Source organism: Ambystoma mexicanum, chromosome 9 (assembly GCF_040938575.1).
Source record: "Ambystoma mexicanum isolate Mex_15411 chromosome 9, UKY_AmexF1_1, whole genome shotgun sequence".
Classification (NCBI taxonomy): domain Eukaryota; kingdom Metazoa; phylum Chordata; class Amphibia; order Caudata; family Ambystomatidae; genus Ambystoma; species Ambystoma mexicanum.
This window is the reverse complement of record NC_090931.1, coordinates 351,984,027-352,006,275: the sequence shown is the minus strand read 5'-3', so window position 1 is coordinate 352,006,275 and position 22,249 is coordinate 351,984,027. Positions and strand designations below refer to the sequence as shown.

The window sequence follows — 22,249 nt, the reverse complement described above, 5'->3', positions numbered from 1 at the left end:
ACTCATGGGGGAGAGGGGTGGGATGTATTTTAGCTGAACTGCAAAATAATACATTCATACAATGAGTTCAGAGCATTATTCGCAAACCTTATAGTCTTTGTATATATTAGTTCTGTTGTATAGTTAGCACATACATGGGATGTAAATAGGTAGGCATATACATATTTCAGACCACGTGCACACATTTTTTGTGCACAGGCTAACAATTACAAAAGACTCCTTTGTTTCCTCCTGTGCAAGTCCAGGGTTCGAGCCAATTTAGCAAATATGTTGGTACATGATAGAACACTGTAAACATAGGTTCTGTGCTGGTATCCAGTCACTGTTTTGTTTATGTAAATAGCACACAACATTCCAGTAAATGAATGACATTGGGCCTCATTACGAGGTTGGAGGTAGCCTTGCCGGATTTACCGGCAAGGCTACCTCCAAACTCGCATCCGGGTCCGGCAACCACGAATGGGCAATTACCGGGCTATTCTGGCCCAGCCGAACCCGGTAATTGCCCTTTTGCGGGTGCCGGGCCTGGTACATCCCCATTCCCATTGAAGCCCCATGGGGCGCAATGGGAATGGGGAGGGTGGTAGCACCGGTAGCGTTCATAATGGTACTGGTGCTACCACCATGTTCTGCTCGTGGGTGCTGGTATGGCAGCGGAACTCCTAGTATGGCAGTACGTTAGCAACGGTGCCGGTAGCGATACCGGCGCCGTTGTTGTCTTACCGCCATACTTGTAATGAGGCCCATTGTTCTGATGGACTCCATGCTACCAGATGGGATGGAGCTTTATGTGTCTTCCGGTGGATTCCAGGCAAGGCCAAATGCATTTGCGGAATAATGATAAACATTCTCTGGGAATATCTATTAAGAAACTAGAGAATATAAAAAGGGAGATTCTCGGAGGGGGGCAGCAGAGCTGTTTGAGAGTCAGGGCGTGCTGGTGGGCAGAGCTGAGCTGAGGACCTATGCAAGTTGGAAAACCCTCTCCATTCTGCTTGTGGAGGAAGGAGGGGTCCATTGCTCTTCTTTTTCTGGCCTGGGATTGTGCAGCACTACGATGGATATTTAATGGAAAATGTTCTAGAGGACTTCTTCTTTTTGCTTTTGGGAGAACTATTCTTTTATATTGCGCTGTGTATGAAACCTCAAGCCCTTAACTACAGCTCAATACAATTTGTATTTATAAATGTATATTTATTTATTTATTTATACACAGAGAGGAACAATGCTTCTTTGATTACAAAAGAGCGTAAAATAGATAAGATATCAGGTTTGGTAGGAAGGAGTGAGCTTCTCAGAATTGGGTGAGCTCGAGTGACAGTCTGACCAGGCTGTGGAGGTGAGTAAATGGAACAGTCACTTGGGACACCTTGCAAAGATTTAGGACATCAATATTAAACATTATTAAGTGCTAGTAGGCTGCTGTGTTAGGGATGTGACCATGATGGATGAAATGTTAGATTAGAGGTAGAGAAAGAGAGGGAGAGAGACCAGTTAGAGGTGAGGGAAAAGTGTTAACTAGAAAGCAGATGAGAGGTAGGTTAAGAGAGTAACTCGGGGTTGAGGAGATATGCTTTTAGTTTGGTCTTGAAGAAATTGGAGTGGGCTGTTTCTAGGATGTCCTGGGGAAGGGAATTCCATGCAAGTGGAGCAAGAAGAGGGAAAGAGCGAAAGAGAATGTGGCGTGTTACAAAATGTTTAATAAATAAATAAATAGAGAGGAGCACAAGGAGGGTGAGGTGCCACAAAGGTAGTCGAGGAGGTGGAGCAGAGATAACAAGAAGGCTGGTAGAGTTGGATAGAGGAGGATAGATACAGTGGTGCCTTACTGTTCCTCCACCTCTGCCAGTTAGATGAGGAGAGTGAATGAAGGATAGTTTGGAATCAGGTAGGGCCACCAGAGTGTCAGTGTCAGTGTCAGAGGGCGAAATCCTGGTTTCAGTGAGAGAGGAGAGAGTTGGAGAGCGGAAGGGTGAGGTTATCACTGATACTGTGCTTGTAAATCACGAAGGTGTGATTACCCACGAAGAGTGGTTGAGAGTTTTGAGTGAGGATGAGATTTTCATGAGGGTAATGCAGCTTGTGCAAGGGGGTGGCCTGAAAAAAGATTATTAAATGGGGAAGAGAGAGCTTTGTGGGAGGTGAGAATGGATTTGCGTTTGGAAGGAGGTCTTTTATATAGATATGACGGGGCGGTGGTGCTGCGAACCCTGAGGATGAGATTGGTGGAGACGGCTCATGAAGGTCACATAGGTATATCGAAGGCTAAAGGAATTCTGAGGAATGATCATTGGTGCCCAGGATTTGACAGAGACGTAGAGAGGATGATTGGAGGATGCGTTGAGTGTGAGATGTCAGGTAAGAATGCGGTGGCAAAGGATCATCTCATGATGAAAGTGGAGGTCCCTGTCAAAGTGTGGAGTGAATTGGGATTGAACATTTTTGGTCCCGTGGACATGGGGCGAGGATGTGGGAATGAAATATTTGTGTTGGTGGATCTGTTTTCAAGATGCAAAACAAGAGGTGATGGCTGGAAGGTTTCAAATGAATCTCAACCTCTGGCATTTCTCTGGGCAACCCTCCAGACCATTGTTCTTCGCCTGTCAAGCCATTACAAAAAGGGAAAGACCATATGCAAATCAGGCTTGGTCTCACCTCTAAAGGGGTAGTCCAGCCTGAACTGTTTGGTCACATCACTTCTGCACGAGACCACAAGCATCCCCAAACATGTTTCGGCCTTGCTGGGTGTCATTAGTGAGGAGTAACATGGGTCTCTAGGCCCAGCAGGCACAGGGCCCACGTGTGTGCATACACATACTACCCGGGGTGACAAAGCAAAAAAGTGGTGATGGCTGGAAGGTTTTGAATCAATCTTAACCTCTGCCATTGCTCTAGGCAACCCTCCAGACTGTTGTTCTTCACCTACCAAGCCATTACAAAAGAGGAAAGACCATATGCAAATCAGGCTTGGTCCCACCCCAAAAGAGGTAGTCCAGCCTGAACTGCTTTGTTACCCTGAGTGCGACGGGTATGCCCAGACGTGCGTCCCGTGCTTGCTAGGCCTAGAGACCCAAGCTACTCCTCACTGATGAAGCCCAACAAGGCCCAAAGATGTTTGGGGATGCTTGTGGTCTCGTGCAGAAGGGATGTGACCTAGCAGTTCGGGCTGGACAGCCCCTTTTGGGGTGGGACCAAGCCTGATTTGCATATGGTCTTTCCCCTTCTGTAATGGCTTAGCAGGTGAAGAACGATGGTCTGGAACTAGGTCGCTGTAGAAAGCGTATACAGCAGACTAAAAGGCTGCCTTTGATATATTTTTGTAGTTATCTCTGCCGGTGCAAATGATTGATTGCTAACTACAAATAGAGGAATACCTTTCCAGTCAGAATTGAAGGGTGAGTTTCTCTGCCACAGAAATCTATTGCATAATAGTATGAATAATGCCAATTGTGAAGCAAGACATAGATAACAGATTTAAAGTTCAAAATGAAATGATGTTTTAACTCTAATGTCAGGATGTCTGAAGGCCTAACTTGCCCTATGCTAAGGTGGGATTTCTGTTCCTGAATAAAACTAAGGAAAGTCTGAGTCAGAAAGCTCAACTTAAAAGTATGTCTGTGTCCAAAACCTATCCTTGCCGTCACAACTAAAGCTTAGTAATGTGTAGGGATGTCAACAATAAACAAAATGGTGATCAAAGCAAAGTTCCGAGCTTCTTCCAGCTCCTAGCTTCCTTTTCAGCTCTGCTTCCTGAAGTTCTAGAAAGTTCCACAAAAGTCTCGAGATAACCTTTCTCAAGTTCAAAACAGTTCCACAAATCCTTGGGGCTCCCTTCCCCAAGTTCAAGGCAACACAGTTCCACAAATCCTCTGGGTTCCCTTCCACAAGTTCAAGGTAACAAAGTTCCAAAGAAAAGGGTCTTGAGGCTTCCATCCTCAAGACAGTATTGCAGATCACCAAATCTCAGGGTTCCCGGGCCCAAAACTTCAACTTGCCAACTTATACTTGGTTTCAGCCTTTCAAAATTGAACACAACTTCAGTTCAACTTGGTACTCTCTTTGGATTGAATTCACAGTTGAACAATGTCTTTGGTTTTCACAATTGAGGGTTCCCTGGTCTAGGCGCAGTTGTCAGACCTACGGTCCACCCATTACAGGTCACACAACCAGGTCTTCTGTATTTGCCCCTGTGTACAGATTAACACTCACTTGGCTTTTCATTGTCGGCCTCTTGGCTTTGCCACAATGTGTCACATATCCTTTGCCTGTCTTTGGCCTTACAGGACTGTATTCATGCACAAAGTTCACTTCATGCTGGTTTTATTTCTTCCCCTCCTTGATATTATGCTTTTTTGGCAATCCTCCACACTTGCTCTCCGATTTTGTATGTTGCTTTTAAATGGGCACTCCCACATTTATCTTTCAGCCAATTGTAGCTTTGCCCATAAGGTTTTCATTTGGTTCGGTATTATTATACATATTAGCAAAGTTTTACCTCCATGTTAAATTTTCATTCGACCCATGGCTTCAGGCTTCATTTCACTTTGTACATCTCATTTGCTTCATTCGGCATTTGTCTCACTTCCATGCAGCCCCTAGGAGCACCCCGGTTTCGAGTGATGTTCCCTTTCACTCACTGGTCTTCGGTGTTTGGCTCGGGCAGCTGCGTTGCTCCTCTGCTGCTCCACCAGCTGGTTTTCTTGTGACCGTGAGCCCCGCTCACACTTCATATGCTTCTCCACACTCACTGGCAGCTCCGCTTCACTTCCGAGGATGCTGGCGGCAAATTTGTTTCTCCCTCTTTGCCCGCATCCCCAGCTGCATCTTCCCGGCCACGGAGACTCCCAAACCTGTGGACTTTGAACATACAAACTTGCTCTGGGCTCCACAGGTCTTTGGGAACTTCTGCCGGCGTCCTGGCTTCCCTGCTGGTCCCACCACAGCTGCCTCCCTTCGAACAGGATCCCCTGTTGTACTCTCCCACACAGGCCTCCCTGATTCTCTGCCTGCTGCTCTTTTCCTCTCTTCTTATACACCTGCAACCACTTGACAGGTTGCAGGTATGATTTCTTAATTGGACTCGCCTGACTGTATTTAGAGGGACATGTCTGACCTTCACAGTACTCTGCAGGCATCTTCCACGTCCCAGTGCTAGAGTGGTGAAATGGGTTACTAGCGTTCACTACTCCTACTCACTTCTTCCTCGTCCCAGTACTGTCATATGTAAATTGTGGGAAAATGAGGGGTAAAAGGTATTTATTCCCTCCTCCTCCAGTGAAAAGTCCATTTGTGTCGTTCACATATTCTGCAGATAACGATAAAAATGTTTTTGTCACAATGATAGAAAACTCCTGTCAGGAATCAGTTCCTCATAACACAAAATGGGGGGGTTCAATCTTTGAGGGTACATGGAACTGACACTCTAGACTTGAGACTCTAGAGTGTGTAAATATTCACATTTAATGTACTTTCTTAACTACACTTATTTCCAAATAGAGCAATGCATCTGGCTAAAACCATACTAGAGAAAACACCAGATTGGGCACACGTAGTTAAAACCCTACTGGAAAGTTCCTCCCAATGAAATGGGAGCGTATTCGTAGGAACCATTATGGACTGGCTGATGCATTCAGTCTTCTTCTTCAATCCATTGACAAGCATAATTGAATTCATTGGCAAATGAGGCATAGGAATTTCTCCCATCTCCTATATCCTTACATCTGGGTTCATCCTGACCCTGATAATTTTTTGCTTTCATAAACAAAAGATAAGGAAAATTCATGCACCGGCAGCCAGAACCTGAATGACTAAAGAGAACAGTTTTTATAAATTTTTCAAGCAATATATCTACCCATCTCTGTCAGTATTTAAGGAAGTTGTCATCCTCTTAATTGGTTTTACAACAACTGTGTCATAGAATAGACTTTCATCATCAACTGAAAGCAGTCTACAGCCGTACATTAGCCAGAGCCAACTGCACCATCTCTTCACATCAGTAAAAGTGTTTTTGTTTTTATTGATATTTTGTTTTAGGGACCATTGCCGATCTTGAGTGAACATTACCGACTTATTCAATGTTGAACGTTTTTGTTATTTTGTCTCTTTACTCTTATTTCCATGATACTCATGGGGGAGAGGGGTGGGATGTATTTTAGCTGAACTGCAAAATAATACATTCATACAATGAGTTCAGAGCATTATTCGCAAACCTTATTGTCTTTGTATATATTAGTTCTGTTGTATAGTTAGCACATATATGGGACGTAAATAGGTAGGCATATACATATTTCAGACCACGTGCACACATTTTTTGTGCACAGGCTAACAATTATAAAAGACTCCTTTGTTTCCTCCTGTGCAAGTCCAGGGTTCGAGCCAATTTAGCAAATATGTTGGTACATGATAGAACACTGTAAACATAGGTTCTGTGCTGGTATCCAGTCACTGTTTTGTTTATGTAAATAGTACACAACATTCCCGTAAATGAATGACATTGGGCCTCATTACGAGGTTGGAGGTAGCCTTGCCGGATTTACCGGCAAGGCTACCTCCAAACTCGCATCCGGGTCCGGCACCCACGAATGGGCAATTACCGGGCTATTCTGGCCCAGCCGAACCCGGTAATTGCCCTTTTGCGGGTGCCGGGCCTGGTACATCCCCATTCCCATTGAAGCCCCATGGGGCGCAATGGGAATGGGGAGGGTGGTAGCACCGGTAGCGTTCATAATGGTACTGGTGCTACCACCATGTTCTGCTCGTGGGTGCTGGTATGGCAGCGGAACTCCTAGTATGGCAGTATGTTAGCAACGGTGCCGGTAGCGATACCGGCGCCGTTGTTGTCTTACCGCCATACTTGTAATGAGGCCCATTGTTCTGATGGACTCCATGCTACCAGATGGGATGGAGTTTTATGTGGCTTCCGGTGGCTTCCAGGTAAGGCCAAATGCATTTGCGGAATAATGATAAACATTCTCTGGGAATATCTATTAAAAAACTAGAGAATATAAAAATGGAGATTCTCGGAGGGGGGAAGCAGAGCTGTTTGAGAGTCAGGGCGTGCTGGTGGGCAGAGCTGAGCTGAGGACCTAAGCAAGTTGGAAAACCCTCTCCATTCTGCTTATGGAGGAAGGAGGGGTCCATTGCTCTTCTTTTCTGGCCTGGGATTGTGCAGCACTACGATGGATATTTAATGGAAAATGTTCTAGAGACTTCCTCTTTTTGCTTTTGGGAGAACTATTCTTTTATATTGCGCTGTGTATAAAACCTCAAGCCCTCAACTACAGCTCAATACAATTTGTATTTATAAATGTATATTTATTTATTTATTTATACACAGAGAGGAACAATGCTTCTTTGATTACAAAAGAGCGTAAAATAGATAAGAGATCAGGTTTGGTAGGAAGGAGTGAGCTTCTCAGAATTTGGTAAGCTCGAGTGACAGTCTGACCAGGCTGTGTAGGTGAGTAAATGGAACAGTCACCTGGGACACCTTGCAAAGATTTAGGACATCAACATTAAACACTATTAAGTGCTAGTAGGCTGCTGTGTTAGGGATGTGACCATGATGGATGAAACGTTAGATTAGAGGTAGAGAAAGAGAGGGAGAGAGACCAGTTAGAGGTGAGGGAAAAGTGTTAACTAGAAAGCAGATGAGAGGTAGGTTAAGAGAGTAACTCGGGGTTGAGGAGATATGCTTTTCGTTTGGTCTTGAAGAAATTGGAGTGGGCTGTTTCTAGGATGTCCTGGGGAAGGGAATTCCATGCAAGTGGAGCAAGAAGAGGGAAAGAGCGAAAGAGAATGTGGCGTGTTACAAAATGTTTAATAAATAAATAAATAGAGAGGAGCACAAGGAGGGTGAGGTGCCACAAAGGTAGTCGAGGAGGCGGAGCAGAGATAACAAGAAGGCTGGTAGAGTTGGATAGATGAGGATAGATACAGTGGTGCCTTACTGTTCCTCCACCTCTGCCAGTTAGATGAGGGGAGTGAATGAAGGATAGTTTGGAGTCAGGTAGGGCCACCAAAGTGTCAGTGTCAGAGGGCGAAATCCTGGTTTCAGTGAGAGAGGAGAGAGTTGGAGAGCGGAAGGGTGAGGTCATCACTGATACTGTGTTTGTAAATCACGAAGGTGTGATTACCCGCAAAGAGTGGTTGAGAGTTTTGAGTGAGGATGAGATTTTCATGAGGGTAATGCAGCTTGTGCAAGGGGGTGGCCTGAAAAAAGATTATTAAATGGGGAAGAGAGAGCTTTGTGGGAGTGTGAAAACAAAATCAAAATATCAAGGCTGAGTACCCCAAAAGGAAATACACCGAACACGGGTTACAAAGGAACATACAAAGTACTTTATTTTATACTGAATCCAGTTACAAAAACAGAGCAAAATCAGATAGCTATCGGCCCTCAGTTCAACACAACGAACTCCTGTGTGGTTCAGTGTGTTCAGTGAGAGACGTTGTACATTAGAATGCATTTGCTTTTTATACACTTGGTGGGCACGATGTCCAGCCCCACCTCGGGTTAATATTCCATTTAATACATCACCGATCTAGGGTTCGTGCCAAGTCTCGAACAACCGCATATAACTGGTTTTCCTTTAATACATGTATCAACAAGCCTATGCAATAACTGCGTATTCTAAGATTTTCCATGGAGGCCTTCTCAAACATTAATACAATGTAGTTAAACAGATCGTCTACGTTCAGTATTTGAATACATGGTTTCAACATATACTCGTAGATTAGTTCCATTGCACGAGTAATCCTTCTACACACAGGTCAATGAAGGACAAGGGGCCTCATTACGACCCAGGTGCTAATGGGTTAACGGCGCCGTAAAAGGCTGCGGCGCCGTTAACCTAATAGCGCCTAATTACTAGGTCCCTTTGTGGGACCCGACCTTAACGGCTGGTGTAGACCAGCCGTTAAAGTAGGGTGCCGCAAAGGGACCTCGATGCTAATTACGGTGCCGCAATTTGCAGCAACGTACTTAGCGCCTTCCCCATTCCCATTGAGCCCTATAGGGCAAAAATGGGAATGGGGAAGGGCCATGGCGGCATGGGGAATTACTGTCCCGCCAACCTCGTAATGGGGTGGTAATTCCCCATTCCGCCATGGCGGACACCGGCATGGACCATATAGCTAATAGCACCATGGTCCTCCGCCTGGGTCGTAATGAGGCCCAAGGTCTCCGTTCACGACCTCAACAAGTGGCCTGCAGGCAAGTTACATATTAGCTATGTAAAGAGGTCAAGACGGCCATGTTGTATTCTGGAATGACATCGTCCACCATTTTAACTCACAGGGTGACTTTTACAAAGCGAATCCTGCAAGCGACTTTCGAGCAGCTTGGCGTAGGCCAATGTTCATATATTTATTACAATAGGAGGCACGATATGATTTCTCTTTTGACAGGAGGTGAGAATGGATTTGAGTTTGGAAGGAGGCCTTTTATATAGATAAAAAGGGGGATGTCCCTGTCAAAGTGTGGAGTGAATTGGGATTGGACATTTTGGGTCCCCTGGACATGGGACGGCGATGTGGGAATTAAATGTTTGTGTTGGTGGATCTATTTTCAAGATGCAAAACAAAAGAGGTGATGGCTAGAAGGCTTCAAATTAATCTCAACCTCTGGCATTGTTCTGGGCAACCCTCCAGACCATTGTTCTTCGCCTGTCAAGCCATTATAAAAGGGGAAAGAACATATGTTATGTTATGTTATGCTATGTTAAAGATACTCATATAGCGCACCACCAACGAAATGGTCCCCAGGTGCTCTGGCGGATGTGTAAACAAGAAGGAGGGTGGGTAGGGTTAGTCTGGTGGAGTGGAAGTAAGAGAGTGGGAGACGTGGAGTGCTGTTGGTGGCTTCAGCTCTGTATACACCGAGTGCTGGGCTTTGGTGCAAGTATTGGATTGGGCGAGACCTCGTGTGCTGTAGGTGCTGTATATATGTTGTTGATGCGGTATGGTAAAGTGCATGCGAATTGTTGGGAGAGACATGGTTGTTTGAGTTTTATGTGGGTTGAGTATGCAGAGATTTGAAGGTTGGGTTAGTGGGATCTGTATCCTGATTCTGATACTTCTGGTTCCGTTTGAGCTGTCTCCCTGTGGGTGGGGTTGTTGTTGATTCCTTATAGGCCGTCTTGATGTGGTGTGTGATGGTGCGGCGCGGATCCAGCTGTATCCTAGTGAGTATTGTATGGTGTGATAGGTATGTCTGAACCTTTCCTTCTGGTGTGGAACTGATGTTGGTACTACCTATTCTCTTTTTATCTATTGTGACAGTGGTATCCAGTGGGAGCCCAGCCTGAACTGCTTTGGTCACATCCCTTTTGCCCGAGACCACCAGCATCCCCAAACATGTTTCAGCCTTGCTGGGCCACATCAGTGAGGAGTAGCTTGGGTCTCCAGGCCCAGCAGGCATGGGACCCACGTCTGGGCATACCAGCACCACTTGGGGTGACAAAGCAAAACAAAAGAGGTGATGGCTGGAAGGTTTCAAATTAATCTTAACCTCTGGCATTGCTCTGGGCAACCCTCCAGAGCATCGTTCTTCAACTGCCAAGCCATTACAAAAGGGGAAAGACCATATGCAAATCAGGCTTGGTCCCACCCCAAAAGGGGTAGTCAAGCCTGAACTGCTTGGTCACATCCCTTTGGCCCGAGGCCACCAGCATCCCCAAACATGTTTCAGCCTTGTTGGGCCTCATCAGTGAGAAGTATCTTGGGACTCTAGGCCCAGCAGGCACACACCCACGTCTGGGCATACCCGTACCACTCGGGGTGACAAAGCAAAACAAAAGAGGTGATGGCTGGGAGGTTTCGAATTAATCTTAACCTCTGGCATTGCTATGGGCAACCTTACACACCCTCGTTCTTCGCCTGCCAAGCCATTACAAAAGGGGAAAGACCATATGCAAATCAGGCTTGGACCCACCCCTAAAGGGGTAGTCCAGCCTGAACTGCTTGGTCACATCCCCTTTCCTCGAGACCACCAGCATCCCCAAGCATGTTTCAGCCTTTTTGGGTGTCATCAGTGAGGAGCAGCTTGGGTCTCTAGGCCCAGCAGGTACGGCACCCACGTCTGGGCATACCCGTACCACTCAGGGTGACAAAGCAAAACAAAAGAGGGGATAGCTGGAAGGTTTCAAATTAATCTTAATCTCTGGTATTGCTCTGGGCAACCATCCACACCATCGTTCTTCGCCTGCCAAGCCATTACAAAGGGGGAAAGACCATATGCAAATCAGGCTTTGTCCCACCCCAAAAGAGGTAGTCCAGCCTGAACTGCTTTGTTACCCCGAGTGGGACGGGTATGCCCAGACGTGGGTCCCGTGCTTGCTGGGCCTAGAGACCCAAGCTACTCCTCACTGATGAAGCCCAACAAGGCCGAAAGATGTTTGGGGATGCTTGTGGTCTCATGCAGAAGAGATGTGACCTAGCAGTTCGGGCTGGACAGCCCCTTTTGGGGTGGGACCAAGCCTGATTTGAATATGGCCTTTCCCCTTCTGTAATGGTTTAGCAGGTGAAGAACGATGGTCTGGAGGGTTGCCCAGAGCAATGCCAGTGGTTGAGATTCATTTGAAACCTTCCAGCCATCACCTCTTTGTTTTTGCTCTGTTTTGGAGAATTTTGAATCGTGTCAGATGTATCATGTCAGAGTGTAATTAGTATCCTGCAGGGTGTGTTTTAAAGAGAGGGATTGCCAGATTCAATTTTAAAGGATAATGGAAAATGATTTATGGGTGGACATTTCCAGAAGTATTTGAGGTTGAGTCAGGTTTAACATAAGAAAACTGCATTATATCACCCACAAACAAATGTTATGGTTGAGAGAGTGAATCGCTGCATAATGGAGTCAGTGCGGATGGCAAAGGCGTGTGGGAGAGACAGGAAAACTGCTGTTATAGACAGGTTGTATGTGTTACGTTTAGCTCCCCATACCAGTACATGAATATGTCAGTTTGAGCTCATGAGAGGAAGAAAACCAATCACTATGGTGGTACCCATAGCTTGGAAGGGCTTGTGAATCTGATTGTGTGTTAGGTGATGTAAGGGATAGAACAGAGGCCAGAAAAAGGGAATGTGTGAGCAGGATAAATGAGAAGTTTGTTGGAAGAAGAGATGTGAAGGTGGAGGTAAGAGATTGGATAAGAATAAAAAAAGGAGTTGTGGGAAGGAAAGGAGAACTATTGTATAACAGGCCTGTGCAAGTGAGGCAAGTGTTGAAAGGGGCCATGAGAGTGGAAGAGGTCAGATGTGGAATCTCAGAAGGGTGGTTGTGTTGAGCCCAATGTGGAGGCAAGATGGTTAAGGAGTCCATAACATGTAATATGCTAAAAGAATGTCAGAATGTTGCGTGTTTGAGCATCATTTGTATCACATTCTAAAAGGGCATGGCAACTGCATTATGTGTACACAATTACCAAAGCAATGGAAAGTTGCCAGAGGATAAAAAAGATTGTCTTTTTGTTGCATAATGTTGTACATAGTTGTATTGTGAGATGCATGTATATAGTTGTGAAATACAATGACCAAGGGAAGGAGATGTGTTGTGTAGTGACTTCCTCAGAACATGGAACTGCAGCTTGGAATCTGAATCTTTACCAGGTCATTGTGGAATTTTAGCAATAGTAGAATGTTTACCTTTAGTTAGAGAATCAGTTGGCTGTTGTAGGTGTTTCATGGAGGATGTGCTGGGGGTTTTATGGACTGTACTTACAAGAATAAACAAGTCTTGTTTTCACCATGAAACCGTGTGTGCTGCCTCATTACAATCACCTAGTCCATCAGTGGTTGGTTTCTGTGATTTTATCCCTGGTGTTCCTGGGATGAAGCAATTAGGTCCTGATTAGTGTTCCCAAAGGAGTCTCTTGTGGCGTTCAGCTGGGCATTGGGTCAACTCAAGATGGCCACAGGAAGCGATGTCACAGATCCAAGGTGGCTGCAGGAAGTGATATCACCAATCCAAGATGGCTGCAGGAAGGGATGTCACCAATCCAAGATGGCCATAGGAAGTGATGTACCCAAACCAAGATGGCCGCAGGAAGTGATGTTACAGACAGAAAGTGAAGCCACAAACCATAAGTGGTCACACACGCTCTCGTCAACAGATCGCCTAGCCCATCTTATTCAGATTTGGCTTATGTTTGCATCATGATCAATGCAAGTGGCACCACATCTCTTGTAAGTCTGTAGGCATTAGAGACCAATCATTTTTGTAGGTGTTTATTTCCATTGGATTAGTTATTTTGTGAATCTGCTCCTGAATTTGTGGATTGTACAACTCAAGACTTTCTCCAGCTCAGCTTTCAGCTCCCTACTATCACACAGGATTAGTGTGAGAATGAGAGATGGCTTTATTTGCTTTAATATCACATTCAGAAAATGAGGGGTTATTGAAAGAGAATTCAATTGAGGGGGTTTTAATATTCATCAGGAATTTTAGTGACAACTAATCAGCATTAAAATGGCCTTTAACGAGCTATTATAGTTTTTGGTTGGTTGATTCATTTTAAGTAGGGTATAGGCTAGCAAATGATAGAAGTGTTCTCATGAATAACCTTTCTTATTTTGAGTGTTGTGTGTAGTAACAATGATAGTTGCAATGTGTTTCTATTACTTCTTTCTTGTAAAAAAAATAGAAAAGCACTTTACAGAAGAGTGTGAGAGCGTGTATTGACTGTTCTTTACTGAGAATAAATTCATGAACATTTGTGCATGTGATTTGAGTGTGGGGCATCTATATAAATTCCAGAATATTCTCTTAGAGTATATTGCACATTTCTGAATAAGGATTGGGTTGGTAGGAGGTTTGACAGTAGTCCCTCTATAAATTAAATGACATTAGTAGATAAATCCTGTGTAGATGAGTGAGGGTGGCTAGCCCACTGCAGGGGTTTATTGTCTACTCTCTATGTGCTTGTCTCCACATCTATTCCTACCACAGTGGCTACTATTGGAAGTGGGGTCTAGAACACTCCCTTTGGGGTTTACGAAAGGCTCCTGTTGTAAAGGTGATAGAAATCATGTCACCTATACCGGCCTGCGATTGTGTGTGAATAGAGAAAACCAGACCATTGTACAAAGGCCAAAGTTATTTCAGCATCTACTGAGCGCGCGATGACACCCCTGATACTGCAAGACCACCCAAGCAAAACATGTGTACGCATAACTGGTGTGAGATGGCACCTTTTATAACGTAAAAGATAGCAAATACACTGCATTTATTATATAACCTTGCAGTGCTGAAATCCCTTGCACAATAAACACCACAGTTGTAATGGTCATTTACTTAGATCAGTGTGAGGCAACGATACTTAAACTATAAGTGACATGACTTGCAAATCTTATTATCTAATGTCTAACATCAGGTGACATTCCTTAGACCGGCAGAGTCAGGCCTGCTAAGCCTAAGTGTATGAGACAGTTCACATATATACTTAAGAGAGATTAAACTCTCTGAATCATAAGTGAAATGACTCACGGTGCCTTTGAATTTATAATCTCTATTCAATGACATCTCTTCATGATTCCCCAGGGCTGGTGACTTCCCTGCTGACCCATATATGCAGGATCACCTTCATCCAGTTCTGACTTTTTAGTGAACAGTACTTTGACTGCTGGGACTCGATAACTGTTTTTTGTAATACTATTTCTGATGACTTGGGCCAGGTGATAACCATTGGCCTGTTTCTCCAAATGCCTGTGGAGCTGGCTAGTAAGAAGAATGACAGGGGACGTATCTTGCTTCAAACATTATTTTAATAACAACACAACAGACTTTTTTTTAAAATGTATTGTCTCCAATATGAATGCTAAAATTGAGCCAAATATAGGATCACTTTGCTTTGATCTTTTCAATAATGTCCTAACATATAATGCACTACTACATTTAGTATTCAACTTTATACTTAAGTATAAACACTTTTACATAACAACAACTAAGATTCACGCATAATTAGAGCTGAATAGTTGTCAAACACGAATATTAGATAAATAGCTAAAACTAGAACATTTTTTGCATCATTACAAAAGTAAAAAAATATTTTTTGCTTAATAATAAATACTAGAATTATGGGCAATGAAAGTGCAGGAGGCAGATCAGAGTCTTTCTTTTTCCACCAGGAAGTTAAGTCATTGTTCAGTCTCTGATATCCTCAGACTTGAATATGTAGGCTGCTGCCAAGCTATGTCAGTCAGGGCAGGACCAGGTAGTCCTTCAGTTCAGTTCCAGGTAATTGATGTGGCTCTGGACCCAGGTCTGCTCTGGGTCAGCACAAAGCTCACGGCCTCTCTTGGTGACAAATCTGTGTGGGAAAGAAGGAGATTAGAGCTGTGATTCGTGAAAAGCCATTCAATAACGATCTGCAAATAATAAAAATTGACCTAAAAAATACACCATATTCTCTCATGCTGCCTACACCATAACATCACAGAACTGCACTTTCTCCTATGCCTACGTCCCCTGCCTGACTCTGGTGGTGAAGGGTGGGGCAAGCTAGGGGGGCCATGTGCTGCTGTCCACTAAGTGATGCTGGGCCCGAGGAGGATGTGGGGAGAACCCAGAGCAAACCCCATGGCACAGCAATCCTGTGGCAAGATCTTGTATATGAAGCCAACTCATGGAGCTTTCCCTTTATAGGATCGGTGTTGTGAAGTGAATATATCTGTGAGGCGTCCCACCCTCCCTTTCTCCCGGGTCTCCGTGTTTGAGTGTTCTTGCACACTAGGCCTGTGTAGCAGAAAGAGGAAGTCCAAAGTGACACCAGGCCAGGTCCAAAGGTTTTCAGATCAATTGTCCTAGTCTTCTTCCATTTTTTTGGGATCTCTCTGCTCACCAAGGACTGGGATGACAAGCAGCATATTTCAATCTAGGAGGCCAAATCTAAGAATTCATTGTGGGAGTCCTGACCCCTGTCCCCTGACAACAAGTGACTGGGCTACATCCAGAACAGGACGCAGGATACAGAGGGCCTCATTCCGAGCTTGGAGTTAGCCATAGCGCTATTAGCACCATGTCTGCCTCCAAACCCGGGTCCGGTCTGGCAGAATGGGGTCTTACCGGGTCATTCCGACCTTGGAGGGCCAGGTAAGTCCCCATTCTGTACACCATTTCCCATTCCCATTTTAGCCCCCGTAGGGCTCAATGAGATGGGGGAAGGCGCTAATTACGGGCCTGCAAATAGCGGGCCCGTTATTAGCACCCTGGTCCCTTAGCGTGACCCGCTAAGGCCGTGTGGTCAGACCACAAGTCCTTTGCGGGTCCCGCTAAGTAACCTCGGAATTGGGCGGTAAGGGTTTTCCGGCACCAGCTTCATTACCGGTGACCGTTAACCCTTACCGCCCAACTCAGAATGAGGTCCAGAGACTTTGAATTAGAAAGGCAGAACTTTTTTTGCACCCATGGAGTTTTGTCTTAGTGAAACCTACAGAGAATCCATCCTGGGTTTTCTTGCACTTTCTTCATTTTGCCCAAGCCTTGCACTAATCCACAGTGGATTCAATTTTGGTAATTTTTGAAGCTTCTGTGTAAGTCACTTGTGCTGATTCCACCAGGCATTGTGGCAATCTTCAGTCCCTCTGCACTATGGCATGATCAGCCAATATTACTGTAATCTCATTTCAACTGAACTATATCAGACAATACCACTGCACCCTCAGTCCCACCGTGTAATGGCATCAGAAAATGCCACTGTGTCATCGACCCACTCCACTATAACATCAAAGAATATTGCTGTATAGCCTTTATTTACTTTATTTCGATTGCGCGCCAATCCCTTAGGTATCTGGCTGCATTGTTCCAGTTACATTTGAGCAAGAAATAGTTACAGACCGTATGAATATAAACAAGCAATAGTTGGCAAATGTGTGATATGGATTCGCAACATAGTCAATTATAAGACATAAGTGAAATACAACAGTGCAGCAGGGCATATGCATACACTAGAAGGGGCAGCGCGATGGGCACTTAAGTCAGGTTAGCATCCTTGGAGACACACCATTTTTTAGCAATTGTCCTGAATTGGTGGATGGTAGGAGCAGTTTTAATGGCAATAGGTGTTGAATTCCATAGTTTGGAGGCTAATACCAGAAGCTCGTGCCTCCTGATCTTTGGCAGTTATATCTAGGTACTTGCAGGCAATGCATTTGAGCCAATCTCATGGGTCTTGTGGATTGTTTTTTGCTAAATCTACAGACCAGGTAGCTTGGTGCAGAATTTGTGAGGCATATGTAGGTGAGTGTTAGCTTTTTCAGAGAGAATCTGTTCTCGTTGGACAGCCATCCAGCGTTCCGTCTTGTTTCCGATATGTGGTAGGAGTGAAGTATATTGAAAGCAGCTCTAACAGCGTTATTTTGGTGGGCCTGAAGTTTATTTAGGTTTCTTTTGCTGGGTCCGAGATAGAGGGCATTACAGTAATCCAATTTGGAAAGTACCAGTGCCCTAGCTATGGTGGAAGAGCTTGAGGTGGAGAGAAAGCGTCTACAGCCATTTATTAATTTACAGGTGTAAGCTGTAGAGGAGGCTACAGCGTTCACTTGTTTGGTCAGTGTTAATGAGGAGTCAAGATAGACACCTAGAGTCTTGAATACTTTGGAGGCCGGGATGTTGATGCCATCAATACAGAAGGAGTTGAAGGAGGTGTTAAAAGTTTGTTAAGTTTGAGTTGTGAACCCGTTAATAGGAGTTCTGTCTTCTCATCATTAAGGCAGAGGCCATGTGTGGCCATCCATGCCTGAATGATGAGGTAAATCTTCTTTAGAAGTTTAGAGTCAGTGGCAAGATTGCCAGACATCGGGATGAGGATTTGGGTGGCATCTGCATAATTAGTGTAGGTGACACCTAAACGGTTCAGATCATCAAATAAAGGCTTAGTAAATATGTTATAGCGCTTTGGTGACACGCAAGAGCCTCCGCAGGTCACTGGGGCTGCGCCTGCAGAGGAGAGAGATGAAAAGACTCATTGTTCTGTTTTCTAGTAAGGATTGGGCCCACTCAATGGCTTCTTTTGAGAAGAAGGCTGAGGTTGCAAGATGGTTGCAGAGGACTTCATGGCTGACCAAATCGAAAGCAGCTGATAGATCAAGGAGGAGGAGGAATGTTATGTTTCCTTTATCTGTTTGCTCATCGATTTGTGTTTTTAGATCCATTAAGGCCATTTCCATGACGTGTCTAGGCCAGAAACATGATTGCCGTAGTTCAAAGAGGTTATTTGCTTCTAAGTAGGTCTGAATTTAGAGATAGGCTGCCCTATCGAGAATTTTCCGAAGGAAGGCACTGCAGTAATAGGCCTGTAGTTTGTAGGGACGTTAGGGTCAAGGCTGTTTTTTTTTGGAGAGGGAGTACCCAGGAATCTTTCAGATTTGTGGGGACAGTATTTGTTTTGAAGGAGGAGTTGATAAAGGCTGTGATGGCCGGAGCCAGGTCTTTGGCTGAGTCTTAAATGACAGTTGCAGGGCAGATATGGCCTTTGCAACGGGAAGGTTTTAGGCTAGAGATAATGTTTTCCTCTTCAGCGATGGATAGTGGCGAAAATTCTAAAGGGTTGTCAGGTAACTCTGTATGGCTCAAGGTTTTAGGAGGACTTGGGTCTGCGTTGATACTAAGTTATTTTAATTAAATCTTTGATTGTAACTTAGAGATGTTATCCAGTAAGGCATCTTGAATCTTGGTGCACCATTCCTTGATTTCAGTGCAAGACTCGGAGGGGGGATGGGTGATTCAAGTACGAAGAGTACCTTGAAGAGTTCTTTAGAGCTCGATTTACAACTGTAGATTCTGTTGTTTTATATTTCACTTTTAGTTTGTAGGATGGCTGTTTTACATAACTTGGCTGTTTTTAAGAAGGCATTTCTGGAAGGTGTAGAAGGTTGGTTTTTCCAAGGCAGTTCCGCCTTCCTTTTATTGTCACGTAGAATTTTGAGGTCAGCGGTGAACCAGTTATTGAGGTGAGCCTGGGGTTTAGCTTTACATAGTTTCAATGGAGCTAAAGTATCTATGGCCTGGAGCATTTTGTGGTTGTAGAGGTCCACAAAGGTGGATGGGTTTGTGTTTGTATTAGAATAATTTAGGAGAGGTTGTAGTAATGGTATCGGGTTTTCAGGGGTGATGTTTTTATTGTTTCTAATTAGGGCAGGGGGAGCAATGCAATTGCTGGAGGAGGTCGGAAGGCAGGACTGGTTATTGAATTTGATCACATGGGGATCACACCAGGCATATGGTGCACTGTCTAGAATGTTAGTTTTGCAATTAAGGTCAGCACTCCAGTCGAGGATTCTGTCTTTATTGTGGGTGGGTTTGTTAATACGCTGGGAGAATCCTAGTTCTGTTATTGTGTTAGCTAGTGACGAGGCTAAGCTGTCTTTAGGGTCAAGGAAGCCTACATTAAAATTGTCGAGGAGTAGGATTTGTGAAATTGGTTTGGTATCTGTGGTGAGGAGTTGATGCAAATCATCCTCGAAGGAGGAAGTAGGACCAGGAGGTCTATTAATAAGATGAATCTTAAGGGTGCGCACGGCCAATAAGGGTATTTTTACTGAGAGGAGTTCGGCAGAAGGGAATGTGAGGTGCCGGAGGACTCTGAAGCCAATGTTAGTTTTGCAGATGATAGCTATTCCACCTCCCTTGGAGAGTTCTCTGTCATGTCTCAGGATAGTGTACTTGTCAAGGATGGTCCTGCTGCGGCATGCAGCCAGGTCTCACAGACATCCAGGCAGTCTAGTTGATTGGTGGTGATAAGGTCTGCCACATCTAAAGCATGCACTATTAGGGACCTCGCTTTAATAAGGGTGCCTTTGATAGCTATGTCAGGTTTAGTGGAGTTGCAATTACCTACAGAGCCTTTCAGGATGCAAGGTGGGGTCTTGTTGGTGTCAATCTTTTGTGACGTCTTGGTTGTGCTGTTGGAGGAGGAGGGTTTAGAGGAGGCTGGGATAATAGGTGTGGTGGTGAGCGCTTGGAAGTCAACTATGATATCTGATAATATAACTGTGCCCTCAGTGCCAATTTACTATGATATTATAACATATCACTTTGATACTTCACTCCAACTTCACTGTATCACTAAAGAGTATAGATTCCTCACAGCTGGCTGTATACAAATGCCTCATGATAGGAATTATGATAATAATTGTGTCTATGTTGCATTGTTTACCTCCTATGCAGCTCTATTTTGATCTTTTGATGTCTACCATAAATGCCCAGAAACCCTGCTAAGCTGCTGATATGTGGTATGAATGCTTCTGATACAAGAAGCTGGGAATGGCTAAATTGCAAATAGTGATGCCAGCTTTGTGACTGAATGGTATTATTATCAATAAGAATTCTTAGCATGAGGCTCTCCATCTGTGACCAACCTCTTAAGCAGGTATGCGAGGTTGAGTATGGAGGTTTAAATAATCATTTCTATCATGTTCAGTAAAAAATAACTTGTTTGTTGGACCCTCAAATATGACAAAGGTGTCCATTTTTAGAAGCAGTAGGCTGGTTCCCAAATTTGGTCGCCGCATGTAGCGTCAACGGTTAATGGCTTTCATGGTCATCAGTCAAGTCCTTTGCTTTAATTATCCCCCGAAAGTAAATGTCTCCATTACTTGCTAGCAGCTACCACTCCATTTCTACACCCTCTACGTATACTGATACAATGGTGGTTTGTGAAGCCTTACCCCAACCAACAGCAGCATTCAGCGAATCACCATGGAATGGGCATACACTGCCATATGGTTATAGAATTAAAATGAGCTTCTTGCTCAAGGAATAGATGCACCCACTAATGGAGTAGCATTGGATCTGGGACACACACATTGACACCATATAAGGAACCATAAACAAAGATATTACTGAAATGTATAAAGAATTTGTATTTAAGCAGAACATGGTTATTTACTCAGGAGCCTTACAACTGACTGTGATACCGATATGCCACTTAATTTCCATGTAAATATACATATGATGTCAGCTTGGATACCATTATTCATTTTATAATGGTAACTAAACATTACATCATTTAGGTTGATTTTTCATCTCTAGATCTGTTGCCCAGTTATCCCTTAAAATTAAATTGGCTGAGTGGAGGCACGAAGTTGCAGATCAATGTTAAAGCCTTACTAACCAAGTAGATCTACCTGGTTGAAGATCCAAGAGCCACAATCTCTAAAGCAAGGATTGAAAACATCTACACTCTTTCCCTATGGGAGGAAATGGCTCCCTGATAGGTCTTTTGGCAGGCCAGCCAGAACTAAGTGTCATGCAAGTTTTTCGAGCATGGAGTAATCAAATGGTAAAAATGATCATCATGAAAGTTGAGAACTTACATCACAGCTGGCTTGGAGCACTGGCTGCTGGTGTAGAAATAATCCTGGACGTTGTCCTGTGGGATCTTTCGGGGTGCGTAGGTGAAGCAGCAGGATGTTGGAGCACCTGAACCAGCTAAATGAAAAAGGAACCACGGATGTGAAAGCTTGAAAAAACTGTACTAATTGCTGCACTCAAACAGGAATAGAGGGGCTTTACCCTTATCCTCAACATACATCTGAAGGTTAAGCAGCAACTCCTCCTCTAGCACTTTGGAAATAAGCTTTTGTACCCTCTGCATTAGCCAGCCACTACCAGGTCACCTACGCCGATATGTATATATATAATATCCCTTTTCCTCTCTCCCCCCCTCTCTCTCTAGGAGGGGGGAGTTCCATTTTTTTCATGGAACTCATGGTAGAGATCAGAATCATCATTCATGACTCACCAGGAGCAGCTATCCCCTCAGAGCAGAAGGCAGCCAGGACGAGCACTGAGACGGCAGCCAGGGTGATCTTCATGTCAGCTTTAGGTCTGGGAGTCAGCTCTGGACAGAACTGGATGCGAGTGAGATCTTGAGGCTGACTGATCTCCCTTCTGGCCCTCTGCTATATTTATAGGCAGAATATTTGGGGGGATTCTAGACGGGGTGGACTCTTCGGGGAAATGAAATGGAAAGATGGAGAGTGGAAATACAGAGATGGTGTGATGGCAGAAACTGTGCATAGTGGAGAGAGCTAAAAGTGGCATCTTGAGCAACCCAGGAAATGCAAGCAGAGGTTTGAGGCAGTCTGTCTGCAGAACATCGCTTGCTCTCGGTGTGCAGAGCCCAAGAGCATCCGGAAGAGGACAGGATGTGACGCGGCAATGAGGTTATTTGGGTCTCTTTCCATTTCTCTGTTTTCCAGCGCAACAACTTCCGATCTGCCAAGAGGAGTCCATGGCTTAATCAAGTGTCTA

The 22,249-nt window shown here is 44.5% G+C and overlaps 1 protein-coding gene across 1 annotated transcript; it reads right to left on the bottom strand.

The window, feature by feature from the left end:
* Window positions 1-14,742: 14,742 nt before the first annotated feature.
* Window positions 14,743-21,989, bottom strand: LOC138488045 (C-C motif chemokine 4-like). Its single transcript, XM_069614768.1, has 3 exons — window positions 21,738-21,989; window positions 21,310-21,424; window positions 14,743-15,305 (listed from the first exon to the last, which is right to left on the bottom strand). The coding sequence occupies exons 1-3, from the start codon at window positions 21,808-21,810 to the stop codon at window positions 15,218-15,220; spliced, it is 276 nt and encodes a 91-aa protein (XP_069470869.1). The 5' UTR covers window positions 21,811-21,989; the 3' UTR covers window positions 14,743-15,217.
* Between the last annotated feature and the right edge of the window lie 260 nt (window positions 21,990-22,249).

Coding starts and splice junctions, on each gene's coding strand:
- LOC138488045 (XM_069614768.1), bottom strand. CDS start 21,810: ATGAAGATCACCCTGGCTGCCGTCTCAGTGCTCGTCCTGGCTGCCTTC. Junction 21,425..21,737: donor TGAGGGGATAGCTGCTCCTG/GTGAGTCATGAA, acceptor TTTTTCATTTAG/CTGGTTCAGGTGCTCCAACA. Junction 15,306..21,309: donor TGCTCCAAGCCAGCTGTGAT/GTAAGTTCTCAA, acceptor TTTCCCACACAG/ATTTGTCACCAAGAGAGGCC.